Source organism: Halichoeres trimaculatus, unplaced genomic scaffold (genome assembly GCF_033239565.1).
Source record: "Halichoeres trimaculatus isolate MK-OKI-2021-1 unplaced genomic scaffold, fHalTri1.1 fHalTri1_scaffold_23, whole genome shotgun sequence".
Taxonomy (NCBI): Eukaryota; Metazoa; Chordata; class Actinopteri; order Labriformes; family Labridae; genus Halichoeres; species Halichoeres trimaculatus.
In genome coordinates, this window is record NW_027437201.1 from 18,407,900 (window position 1) to 18,425,909 (window position 18,010).

Genomic DNA, 18,010 nt, shown 5'->3' on the forward strand with positions numbered 1-18,010 from the left:
AAAAAGTTTTTGTAACACATCATTCAGCAACAGGTTGCGACAAGTATCTCCCAGTTTTTCCTTCCCTTTAATGCTCATAATGGGGGATTTTGGCTTTTATTTTGAAAGTACAGCATTAGAGAGGGGCAGGAAAGAAAGGGAATGACTAGGAAGTTTCCCGGGACCTTCACTGGAGAGGACCATAGTCCACCAACTGAGCCAAACATGATGTTTGAAGCAGATCCTTCAGTGCACTGACCCTGTGAGCAGATAAGACAGTTTTTCATCGAAGTTCCTTATTTATCAATTCATGTTTTGGTAAATGACTGAAGACAAGCTGTATTTTGGTTTGGTTTATATGTAGTGCTGCAAATCAAAAGTTCAAGGACTCTAGGACTCAGTCCAGTTCTGCTCTCTTGTCCACGCAGACCCACCCATCATTGATCCACTCATTTACTCCCAGCTTTAAAAAGAACAGCTCCACTCAGCCCTGTGATCGAGGTGTGATTCTCTGACTCTAAAACAAACCGCGTGCTGGGATTAGATGAATACAGAATGTGTTTTGTGATATCTGCTGTGTACATCTCATTACAGGTGTGTGTTTGTGTGTGGGCGCACAGTTTAGCGTGTACTTTGCTGCTCGATGAGAAACACACACACACACACAGAGTCAGAAAAAAAACAACGCAGAGCGATGGATGTTATTTCACACCCCCACAGAGAGATACACGCACATGGCCACTCTCGACGGTGCAGTTGGATGCACCCACATGTTCTCCAATAGCACACACACACACACAGAACACAGACGTATACACAACACACATGCTTCCTCATTCGGGAGCGGGGGTGGAGAGCAGAGGGAGAGGTGGTGGTGGTGGTGGAGAGCGCTGAGCAGGAAAAAGAGACGCAACAAGTCGTCAATGCCGAGAGGATCAGGTAAAACAGGGAGGAGAACAACGGGAGAATAACTTCATTAAAGGATGTGATGATTGCAGAAGCAACGAATGAGCAACAAGAGGCGCAGAATGAGACCCATCTGCTCCATTATTTTGTTTTATTCTGCTAACAGCCCGTCTCCTCCTCCCTCTGAGGCTCTAATCATCAGGTCTTACTACGGTCTGCTGCCTCCTTCTCCCACCTGCAGCAGGAGAGGAGTGAGTGCTGCTCATTGCTGTGATGTTAAACAACAGAGCTCAGCATCACACGTCCTAAAGAGCAGCTTGGACAACACAGCTATCAAACATGGCCAGTCCTGATGTGTTTGTTGTTATACTCTGGTTAACAGCTATTGTGATAATGATCTACTACCTGGATGTAATCAAGCACAGATGACAAAGAGCATCTCAACCATTTAAAAAAAAGCAGAGAAAAAAACCCATCTTCAAATTTCAGACTATCTTTTAACCATACTTCAACCACAAGAGTCCTTGTAGATGTGAAAATAGAGATGTGTTTATAAAAGGCGGTTGTGAAATCTTTGGATTTGGTTTAAGATAAAAGCTACATTAATTACATTGACTTGCATCACATGAAACCCAACACCACGGCCGTCTGTTTAGACTCAAAAACCGACCCAAATATGTCTCAGTCACTGAGAACAACCTTAAAGATCCACTTTGTATAAATATATTTTACACTTCAAGGTCCAGAGATTATTCAAGAAGAAGATTTTAAATTCAACGCTTTACACTGAATGACTTTCTGCTGCTTTATTAAAAGAAAAATAATTTCTGTATTTATTTTTTAACCCTTTTTCAACTTTATCTTCTGTCTTTCTGTAATTTTTTTCTTTTTCTTTTTTAACATTTTGATTTTTTTTATTTTTGTTTTCTTTGTTTTATTCAGCCTGTCCATCATTCTTTCCATCCCTTTCTTTTATTTTGTTCTTATTTTTATTTTATTGTTACTTTTTCATTTTTTAAATTTCTCTGTCTTGCTCCTTTGATCTGTTTTTTAATTGCCTCTTTCTTTCTTTCTTTCTTTCTTTCTTTCTTTCTTTCTTTCTTTCTTTCTTTCTTTCTTTTTCTTTCTTTCTTTCTTTCTTTCTTTCTTTCTTTCTTGTTTCTTTGTTTCTCTCCTTTCTTTTTTCTTTCTTCTATTTTTCTTTCTTTTTTCCTTTTTTCTTTCTTTCTTCTATTTTTCTTTCTTTTTTCCTTCTTTTGTCTTTCTTTCTTCTATTTTTCTTTCTTTTTTCTTTCTGTTTTTCTTTCTTTTTTCTTTGTTTCTCTCCTTTCTTTCTTTTTTCTTTCTTTCTTCTATTTTTCTTTCTTTTTTCTCTCTTATTTCTTTCTTTCTTCTTTCTCTTTTTTCTATCTTTCTTCTTTCTCGTTGTTTTGTCTTTCTTTCTTTCTTTTTTCTTTCTTTCTTTCTTTCTGTCTTTCTTTCTCTTTTCTTACAACTTTCTGAAATGACTTCATTTGTGAATTCTTTTCTTGTTTTGTCTTTTTTCTTTTATTCCTTTGTTTGTTTTTTTTCTTTCCTTTTTCTTTGTTTTTTTTCTTTTCCTTTTTGTTTAATAATTATTTTCTCCTCAGTGATTTTATTTTTTAATTTTGCCTTTTTCCTGTTTTATTTCTTTCTCTCTTTTCTCTGTATCATTGTTCTCTCTCCTCTTTCTCTCCTTCCTTTTTCATTTTTCTGTTGTTTTTCCCCGACCATCTGAAAAGGATCATCTCTGTCCCCCTCGTCTCTCCCTCTTTCTCTCTCATCCTCCCTCCAGCTTCTCTCCACTTTGTCTCTGCGTAGAGCGAGATTCAGTTACCAGGCAACAGGCTGCGTGCTCATTGGCTCCCTCTTCCCCCCCTCTCTGTCTCTCCCTCTCTCCTGCACGGGGTTAACTGCTGTTATGTTCTGTTGGTTACTCATAGCGTGGTCTCGGGGGGGTTCGGCATCCAGCCATCATTCTATTTTCAGGCTGAACTTTTGCATGGGTGCCGCCTGGTGAGGTAACAAGTGGGATTGCCGTGTTCGCTCACCAGGCAGCTGCAGAGACTCTCCGTGTTTTCGCCTGAAGCTTCGATCATCTCCTAATGTGACAAATCCCTTTAAAACACTAAGAGAACTGAATACAGCAAATTATGAGGGATTATCGGGAGAATGGGATTAACACTGCTTTAGCAATTTGTATCGTTAAAACTGTGTCATTCAAATACGAAACAAACACTTCCTTCTTTAACGTTGAATATCCAGGCGTAGGATTTCAATCAGAATAAAAATACTTTAATGATGAGAAGAAGTGTCTCATACAGTCTGCTTTTTCTCCTGATTTCAATCTCCTGTTTGATTCTTTCAGTGATAGTGATTCCTTTTTAGAGTTTGCAAAATCAAACAAGACCATCAAAAGACGGCAACATATGATGAGTGTTCATACTTGATTATTGAAAAAAGTTTATAAATGTTTTAAAAACGAATCTCTAGGTGCTTTAAAATAGTAAAATACAGTATAAAATGAATATATTCTACAGAAAAAAGTGAAGAAACTGCTTTTTTATGACAAGAAATTTAATTTATTTAAAAGAGAAATCAATGCCAATGAAATAAAGAGGAGCTATTAAATGATAAATGATAAATAATAATAATAATGATAATAATAATAATAATAATAATAATAATAGAGTGAAACTTTATTTGTCATTGCAACAAGTGCAACGAAATTGCAAATAATAAAAGAAATTAAATTAATAAAATAGTAATAATAATAAAATTGTTACAAATATAATAATGATGAAAATAAAGTTAAATTAGTAAAATAATGACAAAAATTGTTATAAATATGATAATGATAAAAATAAAATAAAATAAAATAAATTAAATAAATTATAACATGACCAGAAACAAAAACCATAACAAAACAAATGAGAAACAAGCTCAAAAATAAGAGCGTTGAAAGGAAAGTGGGTTGAATTAAACTTTCAGAGGCAGAACTTGAATGAAAAATGCAACAAAACTCTTTCATCTTCAGAAAAATGTTAAATTTCTGCACAGTATTTGATGAAAACACACACTCACAGTGAGAATGATCAGTTATTAAGACATGAAGCTGCGTTCAAAGGAGCTCAGTGCAGAGCAGCTCGTCAGACTCCTCGTTTTCAAAGATGGCTCCTCGAGGAGACGCTAATGAGCGATGGTCACCAGAAACTTCACATCCAACAGCAACAACTTCACTTTAATAAAGATTAAAGAAGTCTGCTGGATTAGATTATTTTATATTCTGTCAGAGCTGCAGACTGCTGCTGATTGATGCATGTTTTGTCATATTGATAACTGTTGTACAAATACAGGGTCAGAGTTACTGCAAGTGAGTAAACAAACATCCAAGAAAGACTTTTTTATTTCTACACAAGCACAGCTCTTAAAAAGACCCTGCTTTAAATCAGGGCAGGCTTTTATTGAAAGTTGTATTATATTTCTTTGAACGTCTGCTAACCTGAGGTGTCTGTAGTTGCATTCAACCTTTCAAGGCCACTCTACTGTATTTTTATTTCACAGATGATGTGAAATAAATCCCACCCAGACTGTGCAGAAAGAGCGAATCACATCCCTGTTTTGTGTCTGTTTCAGGAGCTAAAAACTCCTCACAGGAGCTTTTTATAGATGTACATTAAGACATGCACAAACTGTCCTCCCTGGTTTAGTAAAAAAGCTCAAATAGAGGCCTTCTCTCATCTTCTTTTCAGTCTGTAAGTTTGTGTTGTAGAGGAAGAGTCTCACCTCCGAGGCTCCTTGTGAGCATCAAGAGGAGGAAGAGCAGCAGTGATGCGTCCGCATTTCTGAGAGGGAAGTTGTCCTCCCCCCTGGGGTAAAGATGCCCCTGTTTCTCACCTCAAAGCTGAAAGAGAAGGATGGTGTCACTCCTTGGCTGTGCTACGTTTTGATCAAGGAGAGAGGACTGGTCCTCAGGAGGGAGATGCAGAGAGGAAAAACACACAATTAGAGCTTTGAAGGCAGCTCCATTCACTCAGGTTTTCCCCCATGATGCTCGGCGCTCTGGATTTCTTGTGTAACAAAAGCTCTGCAGAGACGCAACATTACTCATGTGTTCTGTATGAAATGAAAGTTTGAGTGTGAAATCAGCGGACCTCGTGTCCTGTGCTGTTCTTGTGAGAGGCGAACGGACAGGATGAATGACGTGTTTATTGGCGTTGCTAATGAGACGTGACACATAAGTGTTGATCGCTTTGGGATCTGTTTTTTTATTTTGTCTCCACAGCGACGAGGAAGAGCTGAGGAAGTCGTTCTCGGAGCTCGGGGACAGCCTGTGCGACTCCAACGCCTCCAAATCCATGAAGCGGGTGGGCAGCAGTGGGAAGCCCCTGTCGGAGGAAATGGAGCCCTCCGGAGCGCTGTTATACAAGAACGGGTTCCTGGTCCGCAAAGTCCACGCCGACTCAGACGGCAAGAGAAGTACGAGTCCCTAACAAGTGTAAAAGCAACCTCATGTTTAAAGCAAATAGTAGAAAAAATTGACATCTTCTTGCTTGACTCCACGAAAAACTGCTCCCCCTGGTGGCTGGCTGCAGTATTGGTCAAAAACTCTGTCTCCCCAGTCATTCCAGATGAGCTGTGGTCAAACTTTAAAAAGTAAATACACCTGGTATAAGTTTTTGGCACATCTGTATGCTGTGGTGATATGAAGATGTTATTGGACTGCTTTGTGTTCAAGTCCCTTTCTCTTTCTTCTTAGCTGTTAAGGGTTAAAAGCAGGGCTTTAAATTGTGTTTAATGATAATTGATGGCTGCTGTTCCTGTGTAGATTTTTCGGGGATTGGTAAATTATGTTGGAAGGTAGAGCCAAGAGGAGATTTGACATGCAGAATGATGAAACCAAACTGAGCAATACCACTGCTCTGTTTCATCACTCTCACTAAATTACAGTTTACGGCCAATTCAAGGAACGACAATAGGTGAAATCTGCAAGCTTCAGCTCCATGAAATGAGTTTTAATTTGTCCTCCGTTCACTCATCATCGACTGCAGCCTGAGTGAAACAGACCAACCAGAGACCGCCCGCCCTGAGACTGTGTCATAACCAATTTCACACCAATTTACAGTCATCAGTGATCAGCCCAAACATCTACACTTCTGTTTAGGTGTGAAAGTGACTCACAAGAGAAGACAATGCATAAATCAGCTGGTGGATTATTCTATAGGTATAAAAGAGACACTGAAAGAGGACATGTTTAAAGATGCACAAAGAGACTCTGGCTTCTCTTACTGGACAATAATGTCATGGAAAGACCTTTACTCTGGTCTTCTAGTTTTAGAGTCTGGAGGTAGGCTGGTGGAGGCGGGGTTTGATGTCCCGCCCCTTTAGCTTCCAACTATTTGTCCACAGAGCTGTCAGTCATGTACATCAACAATAAATGGCAGAAACTGAGCTCAAAATAGTTTATATGATGGGTACAAGATACATTTTTTGACACGAGAGAGGTGGCACATTCAGTCTAAACTGTAGCCAGTCAGTAGGGAGAGCTCCAAATGTTTTGGCTTCACTTTTGGGGAGCTGTCATAACATCTATAGTTTTTTTTTCATAACTTTGTTTATTTGAAGTTTTTCAATCACAGGTTAACAGATTAAAAAAAAGGCTCTATATGGCAAAATAAATAAAAAAGGGGTTATTATTATTATCATTAATAATAATATTAGTAACAATAATAATAATTATAATAAATTATTATTAATAATAATAAAAATAATAATAATAATTAAAAAATAATGATTATTATTTGTTATTATTATTATTATTAATTTATTATTTATTATTATTGTTGTTATTATAGTAATAATAATAACAAAAGGCAAAACAAAAGAAAAACCAAAACTTAGATATACCTCAAATAAGCTTCAACAACATAGGAAAAAAACATGCGCAAACCAAACAAAATGAAAACAATAACAATATTAAAAACAATGATAATCATCACTGTTAAGATAATAACTACAAGCAGGGTCTTCCGATGCATAATAGAACATGAGATATAAAGTATGGTGGATTGATAGATGTGAATGTAAAAGATTAATTCACACTGACAGCTGAATCTTTTCTTTAATATAATTCAGAAAGGGGCTCCAAATCTTATTAAAAAATCTTTGAGAAGCTTCTAAGTGACTGCTTTAGTTTTTCTAATTTCAAGAAATAAAGAAAATCAGAAATCCAGTGTGTAAATGTGGGAGGGCTTGCACCCTTCCATCTCAGTAATATTAGCAGCCTTGCAAGCAAAGTGACAAAAGAAATACAATCAGCCTCAGATTTTGACATTGACATGTCTATAGTTGTGCACATATTTGAGTATGGCACCAAAAAGCTACAGCAACAGTCTTTTGTTGTAATATTCTTGGCATCTGAACAGTTTGAAGTTGAACACTTGAGTAGCTGTTGTGATTTTGGCTCATCCTATGAGTCTTTGTTTTTTTAAATTTGTGTATTTTATCCTTATGTTTGTAAAAATGTGACTGTTTCATTCAGTTTTCCCACTGTTTCCACATGAACAGCTTTAACGCTTACCCTCTCTTTCAGCACCACGAGGGAAGCGAGGCTGGAAGACTTTTTACGCCATCCTGAAAGGACTCATTCTCTATCTGCAAAAAGTGAGTCGCTCACATTCCTGCAGAATATTTTTATTATACATGCAGATTTTTTTTGTCAGACTGTGTGAAAAGCTTGATATTCATTATTCAACCTTTAAAATAACAGGTGACTGCATCTCCATATGAATCCTGTTTGACATTCATTCTGCCAACACGTTTTAACAGAAGGTGAATCTTCACCCCCTGTGGTGGAGAACAAAAACGTTTTGTTGTATCATGTTTTCCACAAACACACAATCTCCTCGAGCATTTACTTTTCTCCAACACGCTCTCAGAGGGAGGCTCTTTATCGAGCCCGTTTCCTGTTTACTCATCTAAGAAGTGCTCTGACATGATGTCCGGGCCTCACAGTCGTGTCCTGGCACCGTGTAGAGGTCTGGCTGTGGTGTAAGGAGAGCTCTGCCAGCTGAACAGGCCGATGCTTTGCTCTGCAAAAAAACAACAACAACAACATCCAACAGGCGGATGTTACTGTTGATGCTGCTGAGATTTTCACTTTTTGGAAACAATAGAAAATCTTCTCCTGACTTATTTCGACTTATTTCAATCAAAGGAGACTAAACCGTTTGGAGCTCCTTACTGTAATTTAGTGCACCTGATGTTTGGTGTGACTGCAGATAGGCCATTTCAAAGTCCTGGCTCTTCTAGCATGGAATGTATTGCACAGTAAATAATATATAAAACAGGGTATATAATATAAATGTATATTCAGAAAGTACAGTCAGAAAATTGAGTTAGATATTGATATTAGACGACAGATCGTGTATATTGCACAGTAGTTATTGATCATTGTACAATAAATCATGTATGTTGTGCTGTAAATAATGCATATTGGAGATTAGATTAGATGTATTGCATTGTAGATTGATATTTATTGCACCAGCAGAGGGCAAATCCTGCAGTAGTAGAAATGAGACTCCACGTGGGAGAAACGTGGAGTGCATCTCGATCATATTTCACTCTCAGACCAGCGGCTTTCAGCTCATCAGCTTTAATAAGCGTGATGATCTCTGGGTTTTGATCTGAGTATTCACGTCTAACTCGTAATTATTTCTGACTCCAGGGTGAATACAGGCCGGACAAACAGCTCTCTGAGGAGGACTTGAAGAACGCCGTGTCTATCCACCACTCTCTGGCCATGAAGGCGTCAGACTACAGCAAGAGACCCAACGTTTTCTACCTGAGGACTGCCGACTGGAGGGTTTACCTTTTCCAGGCGCCGTGAGTCAGTTATTCAAACTTCTAGTGTGTCTGCAGATTGACCTTTGTTTGGGTAGTTTGTCCACAAAGGAGTGGAATCGGCAGAAAAAAATAACCAAGTCTGTGTGCACAAGAATTACAAGTTTCTGTGTGTAAATGCAGCAAAGCAGCAGTAAAAGCACACCCTGATAATTTGGAGGCAGTGTGAGGATTTCTGCACAGTTCATCTGAAGTTAGTTTTGATTTGGACGCTCATGAAAATGCTTTGAAGTTACAGCTCACATCACCAACATGCTTTAGCCCCACGTCCACCAAGCAGTTCAGTTTTGTTCATCTAAGTACGGCACGCAATTTGTGATGATTTCCTTGACAGAAACCAGAACAGGGTCCTAAATTATCAACCCGTAGTGGTCCACTTTTTGATACTCTTCTGTTGGGGTGACAGACATACGACCCCAGAAGGTGGAGATAGAAACACTGCAGTCCGTTGATTGATTTAGGAATATTGTTTCAATCTTCAAGTCGACTTCATAAAGATAACTTTCTCTTTGTTTGGAAAATGGCGTCACGAAACAGTGTGCGCTTTGTTTACACCACCTAAGCCAAGAAAGGCACGGTTGGCTGTGGAAATGCAAAAAGGATCAGGCTCTACAGATCTGATCCAGACCAAACTGTACTGATCAGAACCAGAGCACTTGGTGGAAACCACAGACTTGTAAAAAAAAATGGACGTCATCTTGCTCAGCTCTAAGTGAGGTCTCCACAAAAACTGCTCCCCCTGGTGGCTGGCTGCAGTATAGATCAAAAAATCCATCTTCCCAGTCATTCTAGATGAGCTGTGGTCAAACTTGCACCTAGAAATGTTTCTCACATCCGATTGTTGTGGTGATTTGAAGATATTGTTTGGCTGCCTTGTATTCAAGCCCTCTTTTTTCCGGAAAGTTCTGTTTTTAGTAGTTATTTGAGGTTAAAAACCGAGCCTTTGCGTCACGTTTAACAATGATTGACAGCTGCCGTTCTTGTGTATTTTTTTTCGGGGATTGTAAAATATGTTGGAAGGGACAGCCAAGAAAAGATTAGACTCAAGAAAGAAAGTCTCTCATAGTCTCTCATAGACTGGCTGCGAATGGTGGCGCCTGCGACGGGACAATTTTGGCTTCAAAACCCTAAAGTGGTAAATGGCAGAGCCACACTGTCCACTATCATTTACAAAAACAAAAAAAAGCTACAGGGATCAGAAACATTCCTTGTACCACTCTCTGATCATGAGGTTCAGTGGAGATTTGCTTGCTTTAGAACCAGCCTCAAGTGGCCAGTTTAGGAACTGCAGTTTCAGTGCACTACTTGTGCTAGACTTCTCTGCATTTAGGTAGAGCTCCTGAAACCAGAGCAGTGGAAGAGTTACAGACACAGTCAACGGAGCTACGGGGCACCTGAGCACCAAACTTCAGCAGCTAACGAGCAGCTCCAGCTGTGCAGATGAGCCCACACACTGTGCAACACACACAAACCAAAGCTGCATGCACTCAAACAGGGCGGGTTGAGCGGGGTGTTTATCGTTGTGGATGAGGTGGAGGTGTGCATGTGTGTGTTATCAGGACCCAGGAAGTGGCACATGAGTGGCCACATGTTTCAGTCCCCATGAGGACTGGCTCTGTGCTCCAGTTGCTGCTTGCATTTGTCCCAGATACTGAACCCCTCTCTGTCTCTCTCATCTGTGTCCCTCTACCTCTCCTCCTCTCTCTGCTGCTCCTTAGAGATTTGAGCCAAGCAGTCTGATTCAATCTGATATTTCTCCTGGGCCTCTAATAGGTCTGTTGGTGTAAAACAGCCCCTTTCTCTCTCAAGCTTTAATTGGCTCCAAAATATTTCTCTGTCAACAGCAGGGCTGCTTTTTCTGATAATGACTCCTTTGGTGTTTTCAGTTTCTGATGTGAGCTGCACTACAGAGAGGATCTACTGTACTCCGTGTGTGTTTAAGATCTGATTGTGATGTCTCTTGTGTGTTTGTGCCGATGCTTGCGTGGGTGTGAATGATGCATCACAGGAACGCTGAGCAGATGCAGTCCTGGATCACTCGGATCAACACGGTGGCTGCCATGTTTTCATCTCCTCCTTTCCCAGCAGCCATCGGCTCCCAGAAGAAGTTCAGCCGGCCGCTGCTGCCGGGAACGATGTCCAAACAGTCTGAGGTATCTCCACGTGCATCTGGGTAGAGTCCAGGATCCTGTGAAACTCATCAGAGCAGGCTGATACTAATGATCCAGAACAGGAGTAATGACCCGCTCACTGCAGCGCCTTACTGAAGAGTCCGACACGTCATTTTTCATAGCACAATGAGACTAATTATAATTAAATTTTCATGAATAAACACTCCACTTAACACAAATGTGATATATTACTGCTGGCTGCTCGTGGCCGTGATTGAAGGTGCTTCATTCGTCATGTTGATTTGTAGTGAAATTAAAGGGAAAACACATTAAATCTGTTTGTTATTGTACAGCCTCAAGAAACAAATTAAATTAAGTCACTCAGTGGTCTGATGGTCTGCAGCCAGAGCTTTGAACATACGGCCATCTGAGCACAAAGGATTTATTTCCAGTAACCAGGCCTTTTTCCCGTCCTGATATAAATATTGATTTGCTCCATGTGGAACAGCCGTAGGGAGGTATTTGAGTATATTTCAAAAAGTCTAGAAACTCTGCAGTTGACTACATTGTTCTTGGGCAGTGTTGATCTCAAAGATGCTATGGAGAAGATCTGTTTAAATTGCTCTCCCTCGCCACCTTGTGGCCCAGAGTCTCTGCACAGTGTCGTAGATTACTTTTCGCGAGTTGTGTGTTTGTTTTGGAATTAAATGGAGATCAGATTGAAACAAATTTTCTTTTTTCAAGCAACTTTTTACTAGATACAAGGCGCAGAGGTAAGGGACTTATTGGTAAGGTTACATAGAGCTACAGTTTGAAACGTGACATCAAGCAGAAGTTTTAGCAGTCAGCTATATGTAACCCGGTGCTCCGATGTATCTGTAGGCTAACGTGACAACAAGTAAACACTGTCAGTTTGTAAGTAGTTTAGTTGCAGTTTATATCTAGCCCAGTGCTAGACATGTCTGTAATGTCCTGCCAGTCATCTACCAATCAGAGCTAACGTAACCTCACTCTTCATTTTATTGATAGACTCTCAAGTTTGAACAGACCACTGCAGAATAACTGCTGACTGTGGGTTGGAATGGACATTATCACAAACAGTTTAGCCTCTCTGTTTTAGAGTGATAAAGCCTGAGCTAAAGGCTAATTAGCCTCTGTCCTTTTTCTGTCTGACAGTTAGGCTCCAGTATCCACCATCACTACAAAATTAATCACAGAAATTGTTTGGGTTATGGTCGACCCAATCTGCTAAGAAGTAGCACTTTAAAATAACCTGTAACCAGCAATATTGGTGCTGATAATCTCATTTTAAAGTGTGTATTATGATCGGGCATACATTTAGAGCGGAGACTTTTTCAAGATCACTTTCAAACTCCTCACAGCCCTTTTTAGGCTAGGCCTACTTATAAGTAGCTGTTTGGCATTTTAAGTTGTGCTTGTAAAAAGTCATAACAAGGCCCTGGTTGCTTCCTGAACCTCCCACAGTGAAGGAATGGATTGATATAGTAAATATTTATATCATGGAAAGAATTACTTACTGTTTAAGATTTTAAAAAAAATTAACTATGTAAAACCAGACAGAAAGATTTTGTGGATGACGTCACTCATTAGCCCCTGTGATACTGTCTTATCTCTGCCAATTGTTTGTTTTTGTCTTTTGTTTTGTTTGTTTTTCTCACTCTAGTGTACACTTATTGTCTTCCCCGGGCTGTTAATAGTCCAAAATGTATCGAAACTGAAAACTGCAAAGGATAAGAACACAACTCTTGTATATCACATTACTCGGTATAAAAATTGCTGTCCAACTGAAAAATGAAATTAAAGAAAAAAAAAAGTCTAGAAAAATGTCTTCACAATGTTAAAAGAGAAAAATTTTCACCTGAATTGCTTGGAAAAATGTTTAAAAAACTGTCACTTGGAAGAGATAAATGTGTTTTTTCAGGGTTTCTTGAAATAATTGAATGAAAAGAAACAGATGTTTGTCTTTTTCTTCCTCATAATGCTCATTGTTGTTTCTCTTCTTCGCAGGAGGAGCAGGTGAGGTCACATGAAGCTCGATTCAGAGCTCTCTCCACCGAGCTTGCTGAGCTGCGCTCCTACCCGCCAGATCGCAAGGTCAAAGGTCGCGAGCTGGAAGAGTACCGCCAGCGAGATGAGTACCTGGAGTTTGAGGTGAGTGGAAAGAGGAGAAATGGAAAAAGCAGTGAAGCATGGAGTCATTGTTGCAGCCTCGCTGATGTGTTTCTTAATCCTGTTTCTCAGAAAACACGGTACGGCACCTACGTTATGCTGCTCAGAGCTAAAATCAGGAGCGGGGAGGAGGACCTGTCTGTGTTTGAGTCCCAGCTACTGGAGGACAACGGGCTGCAGAGAGCTCACTCCAGCCCCACGCTGCAGGACAGCAGCCAGGCCAGCCAGATCAGCCAGGCCAGCAGCACCAGAGACGGAGGCACCAGCAGCAAAGCCAGCGGCTGCAGCAGCAACAAACCCCGGCAGGAGGGACAGAGACACAGCTACAGACAGGCCGTCAAGAAGTGAGGCGGGGCGGGGGCGCCGGGAGCGGCACAGCGTTGCACTGCCAGCGGCGGGCTGTCTCCCTGCACAGGTTTTTATTTGAGATCCAGGAGGGTTTGGAGCTCTGCTTGAAAGGGGGAGCAGGAGTGAGGGTCAACCCCCACGCCCTCCCCCATACCACAACGCCCCACCCGGCACCCCAATCTTCTCGTCTACCAGAGGAGGGCTGGGCAACAGCAGCCAGGATGTTGGTGCAAGAGGTGGGAGGTCACAGACGTGCAGAGACGAGGTGTCTGCAGACTGATCTGCAGCGAGACGAAGAGAAAGATAGTGCTCGAAATCTGAACACCTGACGGGAACGAACATCTCGCATCCTTTACGTTTCTCTTCTTTCATCCTTTAAAGGCACCTCTCCAACCTGAAACATTCTCCCACCTTATTCTTGACTTTTTCACTCAGTTCTGGGACCAAATATTTTAAACATCAAATTTTAGACAGCTGATGGTTCGTTTGAAGTGTTCAAGCATCACCAGGTCTTATGGAGCCATTACATTCCAGCTCCTTTTTTTACCACATCCTCGTGGTGTGTTCACATTCCACACAGGAGCAGGACGTTACAGCTTTTGCTCCTGTTTCACTGGAGGTGGTATGAAGACTGAGCACCACGTATGATGATGCAGGGTGTGGCTGCAGGATGAGATGGTGCAGCTCGTCTCTCCTCTCCTCTCTAACACTGATGGCCGGTTCGAGGTGGGATCATCAGTGGAAGCTGCTCCTGATGTGCAGCGATGTAACTGCATCTCATCAGAGATCCTTTTTTTTTTTGTTGCTCTACTTGAACAGGCGACCTTTCTGCTTCTGTCCCGTGGTTGTGCTTCTGTTCTCTTTCTCTTTCTTGGCTGAGAGTTTGTTTCCTCAGTGATCCGCATGCCTGCATCCAGCACAGCTTCTTTTAGGCCTTTTTCTGCTTCGAGGACAAAGTTGTTCTCTGTGGGGTCATTTCTCTTCATGCCGGTGCCATAACCCAACATGTCTGTACCTATATTCTCTCATTTAGAGCCACTCACCAGGCAGACCCTGAATGTTCTCGTTTTTTCAGTATTTTTACAGTATTTTCCAGCCGTTTGTTGATGTTGAACCTTATTCCACCTGTGTATGTCAAGTGTATGATAAATATTGTAAAAGGAACTATGTTACCCATACTCTTTGTAAGCATCCAGGATCTGTTGTATATATATAATGCACCATTATATTGTAGGAAATATGACAACAAAGTATATTTACAATATAATCGATACACTGTTGTGAAGAAGCATTAGGTATGAGTCCCAAACGCGCTGCACATGTCTTCTTTTCTTACATGGTGGTTATAGAGCAGCTTAATGTGGGTTATAGTGACGCCTTTGAACCAATTAGAGATGAGTAAGTGATGAAAAGATGCATTAGAAGTAACAAAGCTGTAAAAAGGGGAACATTTTCCACAGGCGGAGCATGGTTCGCTGTGAACTAGCATGGTTTTAAAGAGGTCAGGGTTGAAACTGTGGAGCACCAAGAAGAAACAGAATGTAAACAGGATTCATTCACAGCTGAGGACATGATTCGGTAGCCATACACACCTCATAGCATTATCGATGTATAGCCATCCTCTACTCAGGCTTTAACACCTTGAACAGCTGCAGCGCTAGTCACTGACCAGCAGGGGGAGCCGTTCAGTTTTTCAGCCATAATCACACCTGCTGCACCTGCAGTGAATATGCATGGCATCGCCCGCTCAGCTGAGGCCGGGGATGGAAACTGCAGGGCTAAACCAGACAAGAGCTGTTTGTATTATTAACTCTGGATGTCAAAGCGTGAGTGTGTTTCTCGTGTGTGTGTGTGTGTGTGTGTGTGAGTTGCTGTTTGTGAATGTTGGTGTGTGCATGCTGTGACTGTTTCACGTCTGTTCTTCATCTTTGAATGTTCATTTTAAGAGGGATAATTTGGCGTTTGGTTGCGTTTGCCTCTGGATTTCTGGTTTTTATGACTTTTTCAAAAGCCAAACGATCCAAGTTTTTCTCTCCACTTCTTGTCTTATGTGATATTAAAAAGAGGATCTGTGGGTTTGGGACTGTTAATCAGACACATAAAGCTATTCAAAATGTTTATACTGCCATTTTTTTCCACTTCTTTCTGATATTTTGCTACAAATGATCATTTTTTTCATGAAAGTCATCACCTCCTGCAGCTTTTCCCTTCTCATGTGCATCCTCCTTCCTGTCTTTCCTTCAGCTCCAGTTATAAGAAAGTTTATGTGGATGTTGTGGCCATAGCTGATCATGTGACTGTTCATTATAGCTCTGTATTTATTACTGATGTTGGGTTCTGCTGTTTAAAGGAGCTCGTGGGCTCATGTGAAGCATTATTCGTGGTCTTTTGAGGGGACAGTTTCAGACTTTCATCCAGGAAAAACTTCCTAAATTTTGACTTAACATGACATAAATCTCAATATCAAACAAAAAAGCACTCTTCAGAGTGTTTGTTTACCTCATGGTGTCAAATAAACCTTGTTTTACACGATGCATCAGTTAAAATTGCTAAAGTTTTATTTTCATTTCACCTTATTCAAGTTTTCAAGGTTTTGTTTTCTTACAGACAAATGTATTACTGAAATGACTTGCAGATTAATTATTATGGAAAAATTACCTTTTATGATATCTAAAGTATCATACAAAACAAAATCCTCCTGCAACTTTTGCTGCAACCATTAATAGATTATAGAAATAATAGCTCATTTTTACCAATATGAGGATTTTTTCAAATTATCAGTTACATTTTTGCTGATTTTGCCTCCTTAATTCAAAGATTTGCTGTTTCTTCTCATCACTATAACTGTGACAGAACATTTTTCTCTTCTTTTTGACATTTTACAAATAAAAACATTGCATCTCTGTTTTTCAAATCACCTCCAAACATTGCAATAACCTTACCTGCCAGTGCGAGATGGATATTTTGGGCCCAGACTCTATACTCTCTGTACGGTATGGATGGATGTCGTATATACAGGGAGGCAGCTCCACCTTGACAAAGTCTCCAAGGTCCTCCCCTCCTCCCCTTCCCTCCTCCCCTCCATGTGTTGTCTTTCCTCCCTCACATCAAAGAGCAGCTGCAGGATCTCCACAGCACCGGTTAGCATGAAAATGTCTGGTTCCCCTGGTGACGGCTCTGCGATGCTCATGTGAAAGTCACCCTGTGGTTCTGTGTGCGTTCACGGCTGCAGAATTTACCTCTGTTGACGCCGCAGTGCATGTCTGCAGCCGCCTGGACAAACTGTTCTGTCCACCTCATTTCTGAATGTAAATAAAGCATGAGATATTACGGCCTGCGTTCATTTATATTATGGTTCCAGTATTAAATGAAGGGTTAATATATAAAGTAGGTCAACATTTTTTTCCTGTCCTTGAGCTCATGGTCATTTTTGTTGTTTTTGTTTTATTTCTCTCAATGTGAATGAAGGAAATGGTTATATTTAACGCTGTCGTATGCTGTTGTTGTTCTAGAGAATCGAGCCAGCTCAAACAAACCTTTTTACACGTTAGAGGTCCGATCTGATCAGTCTCAGTGTTTTTTAGACTGGTGCAGGTTCAGTGAGGCAATGTTCATTTTATGCTACTTGCACAGTGAGCTACATGTGTCACTGCCTTGTTTAAAACTCACCAAGGAAATGTTGTTTGTGAGCTTCTCATCTTGGGAGGCAGAAGATGAAAATAAAAGTGTTTTTGAAGGTTTCCTGTGTCTCCACATCTTTTATTTATCACATTCACACATTCAAGCTGACAATAAATTAGAGAAATAAACCAAATTCTTAAAGGTTTATCTGCTCAAATTTAACATTTAATACTTGTAATCCAATAAATTTTATGGCAAGTTTTTCTTCACTGTAATGAGTGGGATGAACTGAACAGAAACACCTGGTGGAGAAGCAATTACTTGTCAACATGACCTGAAGAAATTCCTGTGCAAAAGGTACAAGGCCCAAAACCAGCCTTGGACAGCTGTGATCTTCAAGTCTCGGACTGCACTGCACTAAACATGACTCTGCACCGGTTACTGACTCACTTCCAAAAATCATAATTTGTTAACACAGCATCCACAAATCTGGGATCACACTGTAGAATTAAAAGAGAAAACAGCTCTTATTATCTAGAGATGTTGCAGCTGTTGCTGATGGATTGAGGCAAATTTGGTTTGATGAATCAGAATCTGACACTCTTCTTGGAAATCATGGACACCATGCCCTCAGGGTTACAGAGGAGGTCGACCATCTGATTCGTCAGCAGCTGCAGTACAAATCTAGCATTAGCAATGATATGGGGGATGCATAAATGTCTTCAGTATGGGCAGCTGACACATTATATGTAAAGTTTGAGAGCAACATATGCTGCTTATAGGCAATATCTTTATCAAGGAAGGACTCGTTTAATTCAGAAAGATGATGTCAAACTGAATATGGCGCCATGCTGTAAGCAAAGTGGTGACAAACCGGTCTGCAGTCCTGACTTGTTGCTCATGTGAAACATCTTATCATAAATCACTGAAAA

At 40.5% G+C, this 18,010-nt stretch overlaps 1 protein-coding gene across 2 annotated transcripts in view; it reads left to right on the forward strand.

Annotated features, from left to right (window-relative positions):
• The window catches only part of LOC141785361 (uncharacterized), an 84,227-nt gene extending 67,036 nt beyond the window's left edge, over positions 1–17,191 (forward strand). For both annotated transcript variants that reach the window (XM_074663656.1, XM_074663657.1), the window contains exons 12-17: positions 5,192–5,385; positions 7,499–7,569; positions 8,633–8,790; positions 10,817–10,961; positions 12,948–13,091; positions 13,182–17,191. In XM_074663656.1, the coding sequence (XP_074519757.1) occupies positions 5,192–5,385; positions 7,499–7,569; positions 8,633–8,790; positions 10,817–10,961; positions 12,948–13,091; positions 13,182–13,457 (988 nt within the window). In that variant the 3' untranslated portion in view covers positions 13,458–17,191. The remainder of the gene's footprint in view (positions 1–5,191; positions 5,386–7,498; positions 7,570–8,632; positions 8,791–10,816; positions 10,962–12,947; positions 13,092–13,181) is intronic.
• The last annotated feature ends 819 nt before the right edge of the window (positions 17,192–18,010 follow it).